Source organism: Lepidochelys kempii, chromosome 16 (assembly GCF_965140265.1).
Source record: "Lepidochelys kempii isolate rLepKem1 chromosome 16, rLepKem1.hap2, whole genome shotgun sequence".
In the NCBI taxonomy this organism is placed as follows: Eukaryota; Metazoa; Chordata; order Testudines; family Cheloniidae; genus Lepidochelys; species Lepidochelys kempii.
The window spans coordinates 16,848,476-16,865,925 of NC_133271.1; the positions used below are offsets into that span (position 1 = coordinate 16,848,476).

The 17,450-nt window shown below is 47.6% G+C and overlaps 1 protein-coding gene across 6 annotated transcripts in view; it reads right to left on the reverse strand.

Annotated features, from left to right (window-relative positions):
• Window positions 1–150: 150 nt before the first annotated feature.
• Window positions 151–17,450, reverse strand: part of SH3GLB2 (SH3 domain containing GRB2 like, endophilin B2) — a 40,017-nt gene continuing 22,717 nt past the window's right edge. Inside the window, exons 6-12 of one of the 6 annotated variants that reach the window (XM_073314229.1) lie at window positions 16,277–16,339; window positions 10,498–10,521; window positions 6,942–7,031; window positions 6,234–6,334; window positions 5,730–5,744; window positions 2,645–2,894; window positions 151–515 (exon numbers count right to left, since the gene is read on the reverse strand). In XM_073314229.1, the coding sequence (XP_073170330.1) occupies window positions 498–515; window positions 2,645–2,894; window positions 5,730–5,744; window positions 6,234–6,334; window positions 6,942–7,031; window positions 10,498–10,521; window positions 16,277–16,339 (561 nt within the window). In that variant the 3' untranslated portion in view covers window positions 151–497. Of the gene's footprint in view, window positions 1,788–2,644; window positions 2,895–5,729; window positions 5,745–6,233; window positions 6,335–6,941; window positions 7,032–10,497; window positions 10,522–16,276; window positions 16,340–17,450 lie in introns of all 6 variants that reach the window. The other 5 variants (XM_073314226.1, XM_073314227.1, XM_073314225.1 and 2 more) reach the window with 5 other exon arrangements.

Below are 17,450 nucleotides of genomic sequence, written 5' to 3' on the forward strand. Positions count from 1 at the left end.
GATTCAGCGTCGTCTTTAATCTCAAACTTCTTGTGACATCTGAGTAACAATACTGCACAACTCTTAAGTTACATTACCCCACTCAGTACTGTTCACTGCTAGCTGGAAAGTGAAGCAGTATGGAACCCACACAAGATTCTGAGACAGGAGGGCAGACTGGTTGTTTATTGGCAAATAAATGCTGAAAACCAAGAACCCTATATACACAGGTGCTCTGTGCCCAATTACATTAGGATGGTCACAAAGCAGTCAAGGAAGAATGCAAAAGATCAATGGATAAACAAGCAAGTCAGTGTCTGTCTAGACACACCAGGGGAGGGGTAGTGAACAAAGATCTTGGTGCAGTTGAATGCTTCTACACAGGGTTTGAGCTGCTAAAGCAATTTTATTTTGCCATCTAAATCCCTTAGCTGTTGAGCTCATTACCTCATAGGGAGAGTTTTCAGACCAAGGTGTCTATTACTTCATCCATTTTCCTCCTTGCTATTTGTGATGGTTCAAGTTACAAGGGCACCCTGGACAACAAAATGGGAAGAAGGGATGAGAAAGCAGAACCAATTACTACCTCTTGGCATATGAAGTAGTAAGAGGCTCATTGTGAATATACAAAGTGTAAGGACCCATCCCACATGCTGAGCTAGGATGTGCCAGGTCTGTTCACTACCAGCTGGATGGGACAAGAGCATTTAAATTAATCTCATTGTTAAGACAGACTAGCAGGCTAAACTCCACCCCCCACAAAGCAGGCCTGGAAAAAACCCCAAGAAGAGGAGTGAGTATGAACACAGGGAGCAAAAGCTTTTTTACAGGCTTGTAAATTCAGTCCATGCCCAATTGCTTGAGGAAATTCAAGCAAGATGCACATTCCCTTGCACTGAAAGGTGGTTTAGTTCTTGCAGTACTGGCCTTGGGTCATTAGATTAGTGAAACTGGAAGAAAGTTTAACTAGTCATTCTGTGCCAGGCAGCAGCCATCAAACACCATTATAGTAGCCCTGCTTGGCATTAAAGCCCTGCTTTATTGTTCCTCCATGGGTCATGGAGTGCTTTGGATGGGGAATTGTGTTCTGTTACAGAGACATGCAATCCAAATACAGCAATATTCCATACAGCGCCTCATAACCTTGGCCTCTGTTCTTGTTAGAGCATGCCAGTGTTAGCATTTTGAAGGAGACCCAGCGCCTCTGCCCCATTGGAATGCATACAATGATGTGGCCCAAGCAAGGAGTACCCTGGTAAAGAGCCTCTCAGAAGACAAAGGGAGGGAGGGAAGACAGGCATGAAGATGCTGAATGCAAAAAAGAAAATAGTTTTGGTCTCAAACACCACAAGCAGCTTTTGAGGAAGAAGAGACAGAGCTGGTTCCTGGAAAGCCACCAGTTAACACAAGCAGGGTAGGGGAAAGGGATCAGTAGAGGGAATCCCAACACACCACATGACCCTTACAACTAATCCTCAAAGCAGGCTGTGTGGACAGTTAAAATGAATTTAGCTCCAGGGGCCTTGAAAGGTGAAGTGACCCTTCCTCCCCCTCCGACCAGCTAGTCATCTCTTCCTAATTCCCATGTTAGTTGTGAGTTGACCCTGAAGAGAGCAATGGTCTCATGAAGGAATTGGCATTAAAAATGCCAGGACATGGAGGGTTGCATTTTGCTTGTAGATTCTCCCTCCTGGCAGCATTTAACTGAGCAGTTCTAAGTAGGTGACAGGAACTTTGCCCTTCTGGTTGCCCCTCTCCCCTATGAGCCAATCTGGATCCATCCCTGGCAGGCTGTACACTGTGATCATCTGGGAGAGAAAAGAGAATTACATGAAATCTCATGCCTCAGATGGAGCCAAGAATAGAATTAGGTTTGAGATTTATTTTATTGCCTGCAGTACCCCATCTAGTTCCCCCTAGTGTTTCCCAGCATCTCTAGACCTTTCCCCAAAGCCCACTTTGAGTTAGTCCCACTAGTAGACAGACTCTTGCCTGGGAATTCCCCAAGGACCTGTCAGTGGCTTCCAAGTTTGTATGTTTAGTCATGGCAGGACTTTAAGCACACTTGTGTCAGGCCACAGCACTGCGCTCAGATGTTCCCTCTCACTGATGGCAGAAGGGAGTTCAGAGACACTGCCATGAAATTGCTTAAAACTTCAGCCTGCTCTGAACTATTAATGTCTTCCCAGGACTTTTCTACCCATCCAGTGGTTGAGGACTGGACCATTCAGTCCTCAGCACCAGAGAGTTAAAGAACAAGTGAGTGGCCTTTTTATCTAACCCCCTGGGCTTGGTTAGGTGAGACAAGGCAGCTGACGGAATTCTTTGGGTAACATATTCAGGCCTTAGTGTATTAATGGCAAGAGACTTCAGTGGGATCAAAAGGAAGCAGCAGGGGTGTACCCATCGGGTTGACCTATGGCATTGCAGAATTTGGACCCATTCTCCTCTCCACTACTGTCATTCCACTAATTGCAGTAGGAATTAGTCCCAATTTACACTGGTGTAAATGAGAAGCCAAGCTCACTTACTAGCCCCACTAGTGAAATGGCAGGGGAGTCTCTAGTCCCAGCACCAAGGGCCTTGCCAAGCCCTTATCCGGCACTGCTGTGCAGCAGTGCCAGACGGAGTGCAAGTAGCTGAGAGTTCAAGGGCAGATACCAACCTCATCTGCTAATAGTGCCAGCTCACTGCTGTCAGCTGCTTCATAATCATAGAGAACTCTGGCCTTCCGGGTCCCGCTGGCTGGAGGCTTGACATCATTCAGGTTCAGTGCCCCCTCAACAGCTGTGGCAGGGTTAGGTGCCCTGCCTACAGTGGGCACAACAGGAATGGTGGCAGCAACAGTGGGGGGAGAGGTGGTAGCTGGGGGAGGCGATGTGGACTCTGTATTGCCCACAAATGTACCTGGAAACCTTAGTAAGAGGAAAAGGCAAGTTAGTGAGGCTCCAGCATTGCACAAGAGAGGTAGCCTGTTGGTTCATGATTCTGACTAGGAAACTGCTCCCTAAGGGGGTTCTAAGCCATCAGCCAGGGTAACTAGAGATTCAGAAAAGACATGCAGAACTTTCTGTTGAGCGTCCAATCAGGCAGCTCTGTTTCTCTAATGTCACATTACACAAAATGTGCTCGATTGTAGCTTATGGGGACAGTCTTGTCACTGAGTCACTTTGGAGAGCAGTGTTAAGGTTTACAAGAGTAAAACAGATGGTTCTCCAGTCTGCACTGCCAATGTGCCCGAGCCCTCAGCAGCAGCACTGCCCATCCTCCCCCTTAGGAGGCTCAGCAGAAGCCACCCCCAGAGGGACTGACTGAGAACGTCACAATAGTTTTAACCTAAGAGATTGGAGTAGATTTCTTGTGGTGAAAGGGTAAAGCGAGGTAGTGTGGCCAAGCAGCTAGAGCACTGGACCAGCACTCGGGAGACCTGGGCTCCACCAGTGGCTTACTGTGCAACCCTGGCCAAGTTACTTGGTCTTGGCTCATCTGTCTTCCACTTTTTGTCCACCTAGATTGTAGTCTTGTGTGCAGGCAGCACCAGCACAATGCCCCTGACCCCCAAATCTTAGCTGGGGCCTCTAGGCTCTACTGTACTAGATCATCAATAGTGGGGTGGTTGAATAAGGTTGTGGATCCCACACACCCATTAAAGTTCAACTGCACCCATGGCTGGTCATGTGTAACATGCCATTAAACTGTGCTGTTAAAGTGTTAGAGAGCAGAGAATTCATTTAGCTTCTCTGCCAAAAATAGCAGCTCTGATGTAACAAATCAGAAGTACTGTCCTAAACTGATTGTCAATAGAAGAGGCTTTAGAACTGATTAATTAAAAACCAGTAATAAATCAGGACCAGATGGCATTCACCAAAGAGTTCTCAAGGAACTCAAATATGAAATTGCAGAACTACCAACTGTAGTAAGCAACCTATCACTGAAATCAGTCTCTGTACCAAATGATTGGAAGCTAACTAATGCAACACCAATTTTTTTTAAAATAAGGGCTCCAGAGGAGATCCTGGCAATTGCAGGTTGGTGAGCCTAACTTCAGTACCTAGCAAATTGGCAGAATTAGACAAACATGATTTGTCAGGGAAGAGTCACAGCTTTGGGGAGGCATGACTTCCCTTTACAAATCTATTAGAATTCTGAGGGAGTCAACCTGCACATAGATGCAGGTGATCCAATCACTACAGCGTACTTTGACCTCCAGAAAGCCTTTGACAAGGTCCCTCACCAAAGGCTCTTAAGGAAACTAAGGCTATGGCTACACTACATCTTAAATTGACAAATTAAGACTCAGGGGATGTGCATTAGCCACCCCCCAGTGATAATTTATGCTGATGTAAGCGCCAGTGTGGACCGCCCTATGTTAGGGGATATATTCTCCCACCAATATAGCTACTGCCACTTGTGTGGGCTGGAGTAATTAAGCTGTCAGGAGAGCTCTCCCATCAGTGTAGAGTGGCTACACTAAAGAGCTTACAGTGGTGCAGCTCATCAATGCAGCTATGTCACTGTAAGCTCCCTAGCATAGCCAGAGCCTAAGTAGCCATGGGATAAGAGAGAAGGTCCTCTCATGGATCAGTAACTGGTTGAATAATAGGAAACAGAGGGTATGAATAAATCGTCAGTTTTCACAATGGAGGAAGAACAACATTGGGGTTCCCCCCAACCCCCTATCTGTACTGGGACCTGGGCTGTTCAACATATAAGTGATCTGGAAAATGGGGGTGAACAGTGAAATGGCAGTGTGCACTGACAATAAATTATTCAAAATAGTGAAGTCCAAAGCAGATGGCAAGGGTCTCACAAAACTGGGTGGATGGGCAACAAAATGGCAAATTAAATTAAAAAAGGCACACTGGAAAGAATTACATCTATACATACAGAATAATGGATCAAAAAGCTAAAAAGTAGGTTAGGAACTACTAGGAAAGAACAGGAAACAAGACAGAAAATATCATGCCACTATATAAATTCATGGTGCACTCACACCTGACTATTATGTCTAGTCCTGGTTTCCCCATCCAAAAAAGGGGATTGTGGAACTGGAAAGGTTCAGAGAAGGGCAACAAATGTTATTCAAGGGTATGGTATGGCTTCTGAATGAGGATACTAAAAGTATTAGAGCTGTTCATCTTAGAGTGCCAACTCTCTGGGGGAGGGGGAAGATTATTGAAATTATAAAATGATTCACATGGTACAAAAACCAGGGGTCACCTAATTTAATAGGCAGCACGTTTAATGCAAACAAGAGGAAGTACTTTCCTGCACAATGCACAACTTACCTGTTGAATGCATTGCCATGGGATGTTGTGATGGTCAAAAGTATAACTGGGCTCAAAAAAATAAGATGGATAAGTTCATGGAGGATAGGTCCATCAATGGCTATTAGCCAAGATGGTCAATGATATAGCCACATGCTTGGGGCAACCCTAAACCTCTGACTACCAGAAATCAGGAATGGGTCATTTCATGATCATCCTGTTCTGTATGCTCTTTCTGAAGCTCTGGGATTGGCCACTGTCAGACAGGAGACTGGGCAAGATGGAGCATGGTATGACCCAGTACAGCAGCTCTTACATTCATGCTCAGTGCAAGACCAAGTCATGTTCAGCACCATTTCAGTTAGATGCTCTTGCTGCCTGTGTGTACTAACAGCTATTCCAGAATCCACAGTTAATACATGATTAACATGAACAGAAGATGAAGAGCTTTCCTGATTGTATCATCTAGGGCATCTTACTTACATTTCTCCTCTGGAGCTGCAGGCATGGAAAGGAAAGCAAATTGCAGTCATTCTGCAGCAGACCGACCACCTGGTCAAGTCAGACTGCATTGGCAATTAGCCAAGGAATACCCCTCACCCCCACCCCACAGCCAGCTCTCCAGCACAGTACATGCAGCATATGGAAGCTCACTCTACAGGTACAGAAGTTAGACTTCAGTGGAAAACAGTTCCACTTGCGATCCAAAGAGCTATTAATTTAATGTGGCTCCAAGTTGCTTATAGATCCATTTAGAAAGGTGAATCCTGAAATTAAACACATAATAAAACCACCTCAATCCCTTTGGGCCTAGGCAGCATGATCATGATTCCCCATTACAAAGGTTGCTCAGAGGAGCTCTCCCAGAAATAAAGCTTTAAGGGCCTGATTTTTAAACCTAACCTCAGGTTTGTGTGTGCGTGCATAGATGGAGAACACAGAGACCAGGAAATGATGCCTCAAAGGCAAGGCGGCCTCATCCCTTACCTGCCCAGCTGCTTCTGCAGGTCCAGCATGTACTGGTAGCCCTGAGCATAGTAGGTAGTCTGAGATTCTACAAACTCATGGAGACAGCGAAGGTGATTCACCTGAAGGGAGAAGACAGATTGTCAGCTGGTCTGTTTGTGATCGGCACAGGGGGAACCCCTCCCTACAGACAGGCATTTCCAGTATAGGGAAGTGGCAGCAGAGATGCATGGGCAGCAAGGTGCAGGACAGCGTTTAAGATTTGATCAAGAGGTGTTTTTGAACCGAGGCTTCCATCTAAGTGTTTGGGACTCCGTAGGAACAAGTGGATGGGGTCTCTTCAACTGGAGCCTGTGCCTTGTGCTCTAGCCAACTGAGCACAGGGTTAGGAGCCCAGCTAGTTAGTCCCCACAGCTCAAGTTACTCCCTCTAGATAATAGGAAGAGCCAGGCTTCTCCACCTTGGTGAAGTGCATTGACACCTGCAGAGCTGTATGTGCCAGGTAGAATTTGGTTATTTTTAATAGCACAATGTACAGGGCTTATTATACCCCTGCCTTGAGCACTCCAGGTTTGCACTAAGGCCTCAGTTTACCCCATGAACTTGGGCATCACATTTGGTTTCTCTTCCTCCCAACCCTCTTCAGAAAGGCTCAGCATCATCACAGTATCCTTCTAGAAGGACACTATAGGTCATTAGTCTCAGACCACTTGCCCCTTGGGAACTCACGTGTGTGCTGCTGATCCCCTCCAGCAGGAGGCGTGTCACTTCTGCCTGCCGATCAAAGTCAGTCTGGGCCACCCGGAGCTCATGTTCTGCCTGCAAGACAATAAGAGCATGAGGTGTTTCCTAGGCTGCAGAGAGAAAGGCTGAGTCCAGCTTCCTCTCTCTCCTGGAACTACCTGGACACCAGCTATAGACCCTTCCTGTCACCCGAAGGACAGAAGCAGGGACACATTTACAGGTGGCTACTGATCGAACGCCTCCTTTTGAGAAGCCTGACATCAGATGCATTGATCCTGGCATGCAGCGGTGCAGAGCACCCCTGGACTCCCTGGGAGCCGTGTTTGCTCAGAACTCTAAACACCTGGCTTATGGCAGTGGTGGGACTGGGCTTCCAAGAATCAATGGCCACTCTTGAAAGCTAGGTCCCAAGCCTCCAGCAGAGCCTGCAATGTATGTTTATAGCCCATCACCGCCAAGATCAGGCCTTCCCCAGGACAGCGGCAACCTGGAGGCCATGGAGACTAATCCAGGATGAGGAGGAGAGCAGGTGGTGTAACCCTCCCACCCCACTGAAGTCAGAGCATAGGCAGGCCTTACGGATCTTGAAGCACCCAGAGGGCCAGTCCTCCACTAACCCCCTCACTGCATTGTCTATGGTAGAAGGGCTCCACTTGGAATTGGAGAGCCAGTGCCTCTTCATGGAGAGGGTGGCTATGTGGAAGGGCGGCTATGTGGAAGGGCACCTGGCAGTTCAGCATTCCCATGGGAGTTGGCCGGGGATATGGCTGCTGAGAGAATCTCTCAAAGGTCTGCTCCTTCTGCCCCCAACCTAAGCCTAGAGAACCACAGGGATGGAGAGGTTTCCACAGCCCAGCTGGGAGGAGTGTCTTACCCTAAAATTGCCCAAGAACTGCTGGGGGAAGTGTTTAATGGGTAACTAAGAATTTACCACTATTCAGACTCCAGAGGCTTCCAGGGAGCTGCTCTGAGATCATGTTAGCACAAGATCAGGCCCAAGAATGTCAGCTACAAGACAACCCTGCAGAAGAGGCACTGGGAGGAAACACCCCACTCACCAGCACTGCTGCCCATGTGGGAGGAGAGACTGTACAATTAGAAGAGGGCTTTAAATGTAAAGGCCAAAGCCCTGCCAGGCAGAGTGATTAATATGCAAAATCAGAGCCATAATTGGCCTTGCAGACAGCGCACTTACAAATTAATGGGTGGTTTGCAATGCAGGAACCATGTCCAAACAGATATTGCGAAAATAGCATTCAGTGCAATTAGAGCAGGCAGAGGGTTTGTTTTGGGGCTGGGGGGAGGGGAGGACATACCCTGATAGGAGAGAAGTGGAGCACGCTAGCAAAGAACATGTGTATTCTCACCCAGGAAGAGTCTTGTGTGAACCTCAACAGTGCTACCTGGGCCATGGCCAGTTTCCTCCTAGGGCTTGAGGACATAGGGAAATTGACCAGAATAGCTCTATGCTTACACTATTTTAGAACAGACCCACTCCTCAACCCCACCCTGGAGTAAGTGTCCACACAGGATATTGCAGGATAGTTATGCTGATCAGTTTCTCTTAGTCAAGCCCTTAGTAGGTTTTTAATAGCTTGAGGCTGGAGCTCAGTAGTATTTCTTAGGATAGGTCACCACCTCCAAAAGTCCAGTGTTTATACATGCAAATCAAGCTTGGTTTTAAAGCAGAAAGATTGCTGTGGCCCACTGCTGTGGATCCAATGTTACTCTCTAGCACAGGGGTTCTCAAACTGGGGGTCAAGGTTATTACATGGGGGGTTTGTGAGCTGTCAGCCTCCACCCCAAACAATGGTGTTAAATATGTAAAAGAGTTTAATTTATAAGGGGGGGATCCACACGCACAGGCTTGCTGTGTGAAAGGGGGCACCTGTACAAAAGTCTGAGAACCACTAGCACAATGTGGGTTAGAGTACTCCAACAAACACTCTTTAAAAACTGGTCTCTAGTTTAAGCCAACTCAACTGAACAGTTTCTCGCATCCTCTGTGAAAGGAGATTTAGGGGAAAATAAATTAGATTTTGGGGAGCACCAGCAGTGGTGTATTGTGCACCTGCAGTGAGACCTTTGGGAAACAGTTGGCTATAGACAGCTGAGCATTCTGTCAGGCAACCCTGGCTCCATTCCCATTGGGATTTCATTGGCAGGCAGAGGTGAAGCATCATGCCACTCAAGCCACAGGGTTTGCTCTCACACCCAGCAATTGCTGCCAGCAAGTGGGGCTTGGGGGGGGGGGGGTGTCTTTTCCCCATCCAAGATCTGGGGATGTCTTGGGGACATCCTGAACTGGCTCCCACACCAGCATGTTTGCCTAGAGATCTGAGGAACATTAAGAGTTCTATCATATAGGGAAAGTTAGGGGGGCTAGTAGCTAGTTCATATTTTGGTGCTAAACATGACCAGTTACATGTGTCTAATGGAAGAGACCAGTGGCCCTGATTTGCGCCACACCTGGCACCAAGGAATTAACAACACTCCTCCTGCACAATTCTACCAATGCATTTCAGCCCTAACCAGCTTGTTCCGTCTGCTCTCTAGAGAATGCAATCATAGCACGCCAGGCTCCCTGGCCATTTGGGGATCTGGACACCTTCACTAGGTATTAGGTTAAAGATGCAGAGATACACGAGAGCACTCGATGTCAAGAGATGACGTATCACCACTTTAGATACCTGCCTAAAACATCAGAAGGTCTGTGACCATGCTCATATCTCTAATCAGCACCCTACCATTCTGAGGCCCTATACAAGAAGGTCGATACCCAAGTATGTGCGGTCACATACCTGTTGCATCTCTGCCTTTTTAGAGTGTGCATTTCTGCTGCTGAATATGCAAAAGGAGCAGCTCTGGTTTATTATCCTGGCTTTGGGGGGGTGGGGGTGCGTATGTGTCTCCTATGCAGGACCATCTTTACTCTGAGCCAGAGTATTTCCCCTCACTTTTCTATGCCAGACCAAAAACTTTTCATAAGGGCCGTCTAGGGTGTTTGCGGGAATTCCTTCCTCTTGGTTACTTCAGTCTAGACTCAAAGCTCCTCGTCAGACTCAATTCCTCCAGAACAAATAGAAGAGATGGCTCTTAATGGTGCATGTATATTGAGGTGGGAGGAGTTTGTGCTGCAGGAAAAGAGCTGAAATTATAGTGCAGTGGCTCAGCTGCTAGCATGGCAGCCCAGGGAGCACCCAAGACTGCCTTGTATTATTATACACAGGGAGCCTAACTTTTCCAAAGGCAAATGGGCAGGTCCTGGAGATTTGCAGATGTGGTCAAATTCCTTCCTCTCCAGTCCTACTAGCAGTAGAGTTAGCCGTTCTAGTTTTCTTCATCACCTCACCACTTAACCCCAGTGGGAGGCACCCAGGGGACAGAGCTAACATCTCTGCTTTCAGCCTGCAGAGAGCAGTGAGACACCCTTGATCAAGCACCCCCCTCCACATTTGGAGGAAGAAATCTGCAGTGTGTGTGTTCTGCCTCCCTTCCCACTCATTAACATTTCCAGCACCTTTTTTGCCTGTGTACTTACTTTTTCCACCTCATCGCTCCAGAGCTGGTGGGCCACAGAGCAACAGGAAAGGAGATCAGTGTTGGAGACTTCAAGAAGCACTTGGCAACAACAGCAATTGGTGGGGATACTTCACAGATGCAGCAGGCTACCTCCAGGAACAAGCCAGCCCTTCACCCAGCAGCAGCAGGCAGCCTTCTGCCCCAGACAGGACACCTTCCTCAAGGAGCCCATTTTGCACTCCTTCCTACCTCCCCCGACCCATATCCTCAAACTCAGGAGATGTCTACACATGGAAGATAGTCAGGACTCAATGTGTTGAATTGATACCCCACTTTATTCTGGATTAATTTCTTGTGTGGATGCTCTTATTGCAGAGAATCTCAGACTACATTAAACCAGAACAATTTAACAAGACTAGCTATTCCAGAATGACTCCTCATGTAGCCAAGTCTCAATCTGACCCTCTGTGAGAGGAATCCTTGTAGTTGTCATGTACAGCACCTAGCACAATGGGGCTCCTAGACAGGGAGTGGGCTTCTACAACACAAGGATGAAAGAAGCTCTGGACAGAACAGAATGCAAGAGCTGGGATGGGCAGAGGTGGAGGGATGGATAGAGTGAAAATCTCTGAACAGCAAGGTCAGAATAGCTCAACAATGCAATGATCTGCACCCCTGAAGCTATGGTGGGGCAGGAGTTGAAGGAGAGCTTCTTCCAGAATGGTGGTGGGGCATGGTGTAAAACTGAGCAAGGTCTGCAGTGAGACAAGGCTAGTGCAGACAATTCACCATGGCCTGAGGGGGGCATGTGCAGCCAAGTGAGTGGTTGTGACAGTTTAAAGGAGTCCCTCACCTCATTGATCCATAGCTTGGGAGAACAGAAAAAGCTACATGGAATCCAGGCTGGTCCAAGGTTCTGGCTAGTTCAAAGTATTCCATGGGGCGGGGGGCAGATATGGGTGTTTATAGCCAAGCTTGTCCTTCATAGGAGGAAGGCAACATTGAACCCCAGCTCCCCTTCCCAGGCCTGCTGGAGCTTGAAGCTTTGCCTCTGTCAGAGGAAGACTCCTGCCAGGAGTGGGTGAGCCTCATCTCCCATCCTCCCCACTAACTCCTGGGGTAGGGTAGCACAGTCAGCTGCTCTCTGGGATCTGGCTTGGAGGTATGAAACATAACAGTCAACAAAAACACAAAAAACACACAGCAAAAGGAGAGGGAAGAGACCAGGCAGAAAAACATTGATCTACCCCAGAGGGTCCTTGGCCTGGTCTTTCCCCATGATGAGGAGTTTCCCACTCCAGCACAGCCACACACATAATTACTATTGACTAATGGGGGGGTGATACCAAGGAAGCTGAGACAAGAACTGCAGCAAGCTGGGAGAAGGGTCTAGTGGCCTGGAAGCCAGAAGTCTGAGCTCTGGTGTGGTAAAGCCTGAAATACTGAACTGGGACCTAGCTCTGAGTACTCCCTACCTAGGAGAGTGACTGAACTGGGACTGGGGCATGGAAGACCAGTGTGTAAGGACTCCAAAAAACAGGAGCCCAGGAGGGGAATTTTGGGGTTACTCATGGACTGAGTTCAGAGGACCTAATGAGGAGAAATTGGCAGCAGCTGGCCTTATTAGGATGTAATACACTCCTCCTGGCACTTGCTTAAGCTTGGCCACCCATAGCATTATCTTGATGTAGAGGAATTTGTAAGTTACTTTTGTAGCTACACTGTATGCTGTCACCACTTAGCATTTCCTGGTCAAAAAGTCCCAAATCCTCCTGATGCAGAAGTGAAGGCCCTTTTACAGAAAGGCTTGGGCTAGATTGGCATTTCCAGCAGTAGAGGGCCTATGATACAAAGATAACAGTTTTGAATCTATCCAGTAGAAGGTAGTGGTACACACATACTAGCCATCTCACAATAATACCCTGCATTGAAAGCCAGAGCTGTTTGTGGACAGTGATAGAGAGACTCCAGAAATTTGACAGCTCCATGGGGCTCTAGTGCCCTGTTCTAGCATTCTAGTCTCAGCACACAGGTTTGTCCATTGCTTTAAGTATGTGCTCTCCCTCCCTCCTAACCCTATGTATTTAGTGCACTAGTCACCAGTGTTCATCTTTAATCCAGCTTTGTGCTGCCTAAACCAGCCCTGGAGAGCTTCCCCCAACCCCACACTTGGGAGAAAAAAAAATCAAGCCCAATTCTCTCATCCCAACCCCAGCAGCCATAGAAGACAGTGGGTGGGCAGGGCAAGAGTCCATGTGTGGACCTCATGCAGGCTGTTAAAGCAACACAGGGAAGACTAGCAAACTCTCTTTAAAAGGCTTCTATCAAGAGGCAGTAGATTGTACTAGAGTGGGATTTCACATACATTTGTTTAGCCTTGTGGAGCACACATCTTCTGCCTCATGAGGTTTCCACAAGCACCAGCCCTCCCTTCTACAGGGTTTAGGTGGAGATCCCCTACCTAATGGGAAGGGTTATTCTAAGCAGGAATTCACAGGTTAATATTCTCATTCTCCTCTGAGATCTGTCCAGCCAGAAACTGTTACTTCCTCAGCAGAGGTAGTGACAGACGCTCAGATTCATGCTGCTCTTAGTAGGGAAGGTCTGACCTCTCCACCCCACCCATATACTACCAAAGTGTACCACTGCCCTTCACCAGATAGAATCGGTGCCATTTGCTCAAGGTTTTGAGGAGCCCAACTGGCTGAGCTTGTGAAGTTATCCAATTAGGACCCTGCACTTCTCTGGAGCATAAGAGAGTTCCAAGCAGGGGTGTGGCTGTAGGCAGTCATGCATTTCACAATGCCTCAGCAAGGCACCAGATCCCTCCAGTGCCATCATGGGCAATGAGTGGCACAGGGCTGATAAGAGACCAGGAGAGGCAGAATGCAGTGCTACCTTACCTCTCTACCCCCTCCCATATGAAGGGAGACAGCTCAGCTGTTTCAGCAGAAAACGCCAACTGACATTCTCAGAAGCCTAGCTGGAGCCCAAGGAATGCTCCTTAGGGCTATGCAATAGGTTTTCCTTAGAGCCTGTCCTAGGAGTACAGAGCATGGTAGGAGTGGCCAAACCAGCATCCTCCAAGAAGGGAGACCTGATCCATTGGAGTGCAGATTATTCTGCAGTCTGAGAGCAAGGGAGAAGGGCTGCTCCTTAGCTCCTACACTTCAGCTCAGGACACAGCTGAGAGACTAGGGTAGGGCAGCCTACGAGTTAAGAATTTTCCCTAGGCACATCCCTCTGGAGGATCAGATGGGATGAGGTCATCCAGGATCATTGTATGCCTCTTCTCTCCCACAAATAAAGCCATAGACTTCTGAAGTCTGAGTCCAGCTCTGTCCAAGTTGCATCTGGCTTGCCCAGAATGTCTGCAGTTTAGAATCATGAGAAGCTGGGAACACGCTGACTCATTTGCTCATGCACAAAAACAAGCCTGTTACCTTCTGGAGACAACAACAATCCCTCCCTCCAGAGAGGAGGAGGGAGAAACAAAAGCAAGATTAGCTGCTACAACTGCAGGAGTGAAAGGGTTAACATCAGGTCACAAACAGCAGAGGTACATGGGAATTCAGCCTAGAAAAGAAGCAGAGTGACAGCACGAAGAGTTCCTTCCCCACTGGGATGCCAGGCCCTTTGGGATGGATGCTGGTATTCCAAGCTGGCTAGAGAAACCTCCACAGCTACTAAGGTGGCCTTGTCTGCACTGGGCAGGGAAGCTCAATTAGCATCTCTCCAGCTAGCCAGGGTGGACTAAGCCTTCCTAGAGGTACCACCAGTATCCCTGCTCAGTGCAGGCAGGGGCCAAGGTGGTACTTCCTCTCCATCCACTTTCTAGTTGCAGAATAAAATGTCACAAGCACTTGTGAATGCACAGAACAAGCAGCCAGAGCCCTATCACCGCTACAAGCACTTCATGTAATAGAGACACTTGCCAACCAACTCACTGGGTTAGGAGTGGTTATGGGCAAGGCCCATGTACAATTCCACTATTAATAGGCAAATCCTAAAGAAAAATCCTGTAGGAGGAGTTTGGATTTGACATAGTACAGAGTTTACAACCAAGCCTTCTATTACTTCAATTCCCAAGGCACACTAGTCTCAGAATTGGTCTTTTAAAGGGATTGACCTGCTCATTGCAGAGCTAGTTCTGTGCAGTGCTGAGCATGTTGTGGATAAGTCAATGGAGTTACATCAGAGAGGAGTTTGACCTGAGCTTTGAGGTGGGGAAGAATTCTATGGGCCAAATGCCATGATTAGGCATTAGGTATTGCAAGCCAAATCTGAAGTTAGAGTCTAATCTCTGGCTGCAAGTCATGGAAATCTATAAGACATGGATAGGTTGCGTCTTCCAAGAGCCTTGGCTTCTCAAGTCTATGGTCTGCAGAAGCACAGGGCATGCTCCAATATTTTGGTCTGATCAGAGATGCCAAAATGCTAGTAAGGAGCTAGTCCTGTTTTGCCCTCTGCTCTCCAGTACCCAAATTGGTAATCACAATACCTCCACTGTGATTAAAAGTCTCACCCTTCACCAAGGGAGCCAGAGCTGTGAATTGATTAGAAGTGCCACTCTAGAGGAGAAAGGAGAAATCTGCAGCAATTGCTCAGTCTCTTCCATAAGAGATTCTTAACAAGATATAGTTACTGAATTGGCCTATTGGAAACAATGTTGTACCAGCATCATGATCTAAAAAGGTCAGGTCAGATTCCCTGTGATACCAACACTGATGTTTCAGCCCAGGCACTTCTCCCCAGTTTGGGTATTACATATTAAATATGCTGAATTAACAGCACCTAAATCACTCCCATGGGGCTGTGGTTTGCTTATGCATTGGGCTTCCCCATTTGGTGCCTATGCAACCTGTCTTCCAGCCTCCCAGTCCTAGGTCACTCTAAGGCTGATGGGGCATCAGTGTTGTTTCACAAGTGGTTCAGAAAGCAAGACAGTCACCAAGTTTTCAACATTTTAACAAAAGATTGGATATCGTGCAATGGGGAGCCTTGAGCAAAGCGCTGGACACTGACGGTTCAGCCACACTTGATGCAACATGCTAGAGAGGCAGTGGGCAACTCATCCACTCCCAGCACAACTCTATGTTGTCATCTAGCCACCAAGATCTCCCACCAGCCAGGGACTCCTGATGTGGGGGAACCAAAGCAGTTGGAAAGTTTTGAGGCCATTTCTCTTCCACTTCTAACAAAGTTAAAGGCCTTGTACTGTTGGCCTGCCATCTCTTGTACCACAGGTAGTAAACAAGCATTAGGAGTGGGATTGTAGGATTACCCCTTGCTTGATCAATTTAACTAGAAGCCTCCTGAACTCCAGTATGCTGGTGGCAGTCCTGATCTGGTCAGGGAGCCATACACACTATACTCCACCAGGGCAGCAACCCTGCATTAGCACCCAATAGACTATTCCATCCATGTGGGGGAGGGGGGAAGCCAGCTCACAAAGGACTATATTCCTCCCTCTCCAGTTCCTGCAAGTGCAACCAAAACACTGGTAAAGGATTCCCAGTTTGGGTTGGGAAAGAACAAAGAGGGCCAGTAAATACTTGGCTGCCAGTCACTGACTATCTCCACCCACAACTTTCTGCCTTTGCCATCAAGGTTTATCTGCAGCACATCTCTGCTCCCACCACTAAGGGCAACAGTCAGGTATGAAGGAAGGAAGGAATCCTGGGCAGCCCATTTCACATTAAAATGTTGAAAACAGCATAATGCTGGGTCAGAGTTGAAATCGGGTTGGAAGAAACCAAGGTAAGAGCGTAGATGTCTAGAAGAAGAGGTGATCTTACCGCTGATGCGCTGGCGGAGAGAATGTAATTACGAGGTCTAGTCTCCTGAAAGTCAGGTACAGCCTAGGGAAGGGGGGAATAGAGTTTCATATACAAGTCACACAGAAGAGTCCATGGAAATCAGTCCTCCCAATGAATGGGAAAAAGGGCTGGCAGTGCCCCGGACATTAGCTCCTAAAATAGTGGCAGACACATTTGAGGTCTCCTAGAAGGTAGTGGGGTGTGAGGTAGCCTGACAACTGTGTGTTTGCTGCAAGGAAGAGATCATGAAAAACTTCCAGCTGAATGGAGGGCCTTGCCTACACCAGAATCATCTGTCAACTAAGTGAGCAGTTACAGATCCATTTACACCAACAAGTTAAACCAGAGTCTGAGTGCTTTGAGCCTAGCCCTAGACATGAAGGCCATTTGTTCCTCGTCTGGCTGACTAATGTGGGAGGATTTTAAACAGTCTTAGCTAGACCCAGAGTGAAGACTCAAAACAATTCCAAGCCCAGTGTATACAGGGCCTTAGCTTCTCTTGTACTGACTCCAAGGTTCCTTCTCACCTACAACCTATGGATATCACATGTTACAAAGGATGAATATGCAGCTAGTTCAGTCACAGAATGGGGTATGAGGAAACTTATAACTGGGCAGAGTCTGCTCTAGTGTCCTGCATTATGTTCATGAGGAAGTGCACTTACTCTACCCATGATACTGTTAGCATGCACCATGTGGAGACACTGCCTCATCTACCAGCTCCATTCCCTCCAGGGTCTATTTCTGCCAGAGGCACCAAACCTCTTCATTGTGCTCACATCTCTGGTATTAGCACCTTGAGACCCATGCTTTTAGTGGAAAGGAAGGAGATACAAATCACTCCTCCACCACCACATCAAAACCTCTTAAGAATCCCACCTTCATTGTGCACAGGAGCATATCTGGTCCATTGCCTTGTTGGCGGAGGACTCTATTCAATAGCATTTGCAGACTCTACCTGTACTTTATGGAAGTGGGTGGGGAGACTAACCAAGCCATCTTTGGCCATAGCTGGACCCCTGCTATTGAGGCAGTAGGACAGGAAGGTTAAACAGCAGATTCTTCCCTTGTGGGAATGTGGAACATGGCCAAGAGATGACCAATTCATGCCGTAGTTACCATGTTCTCATTAGCCACTTCATCATGGAGCAGC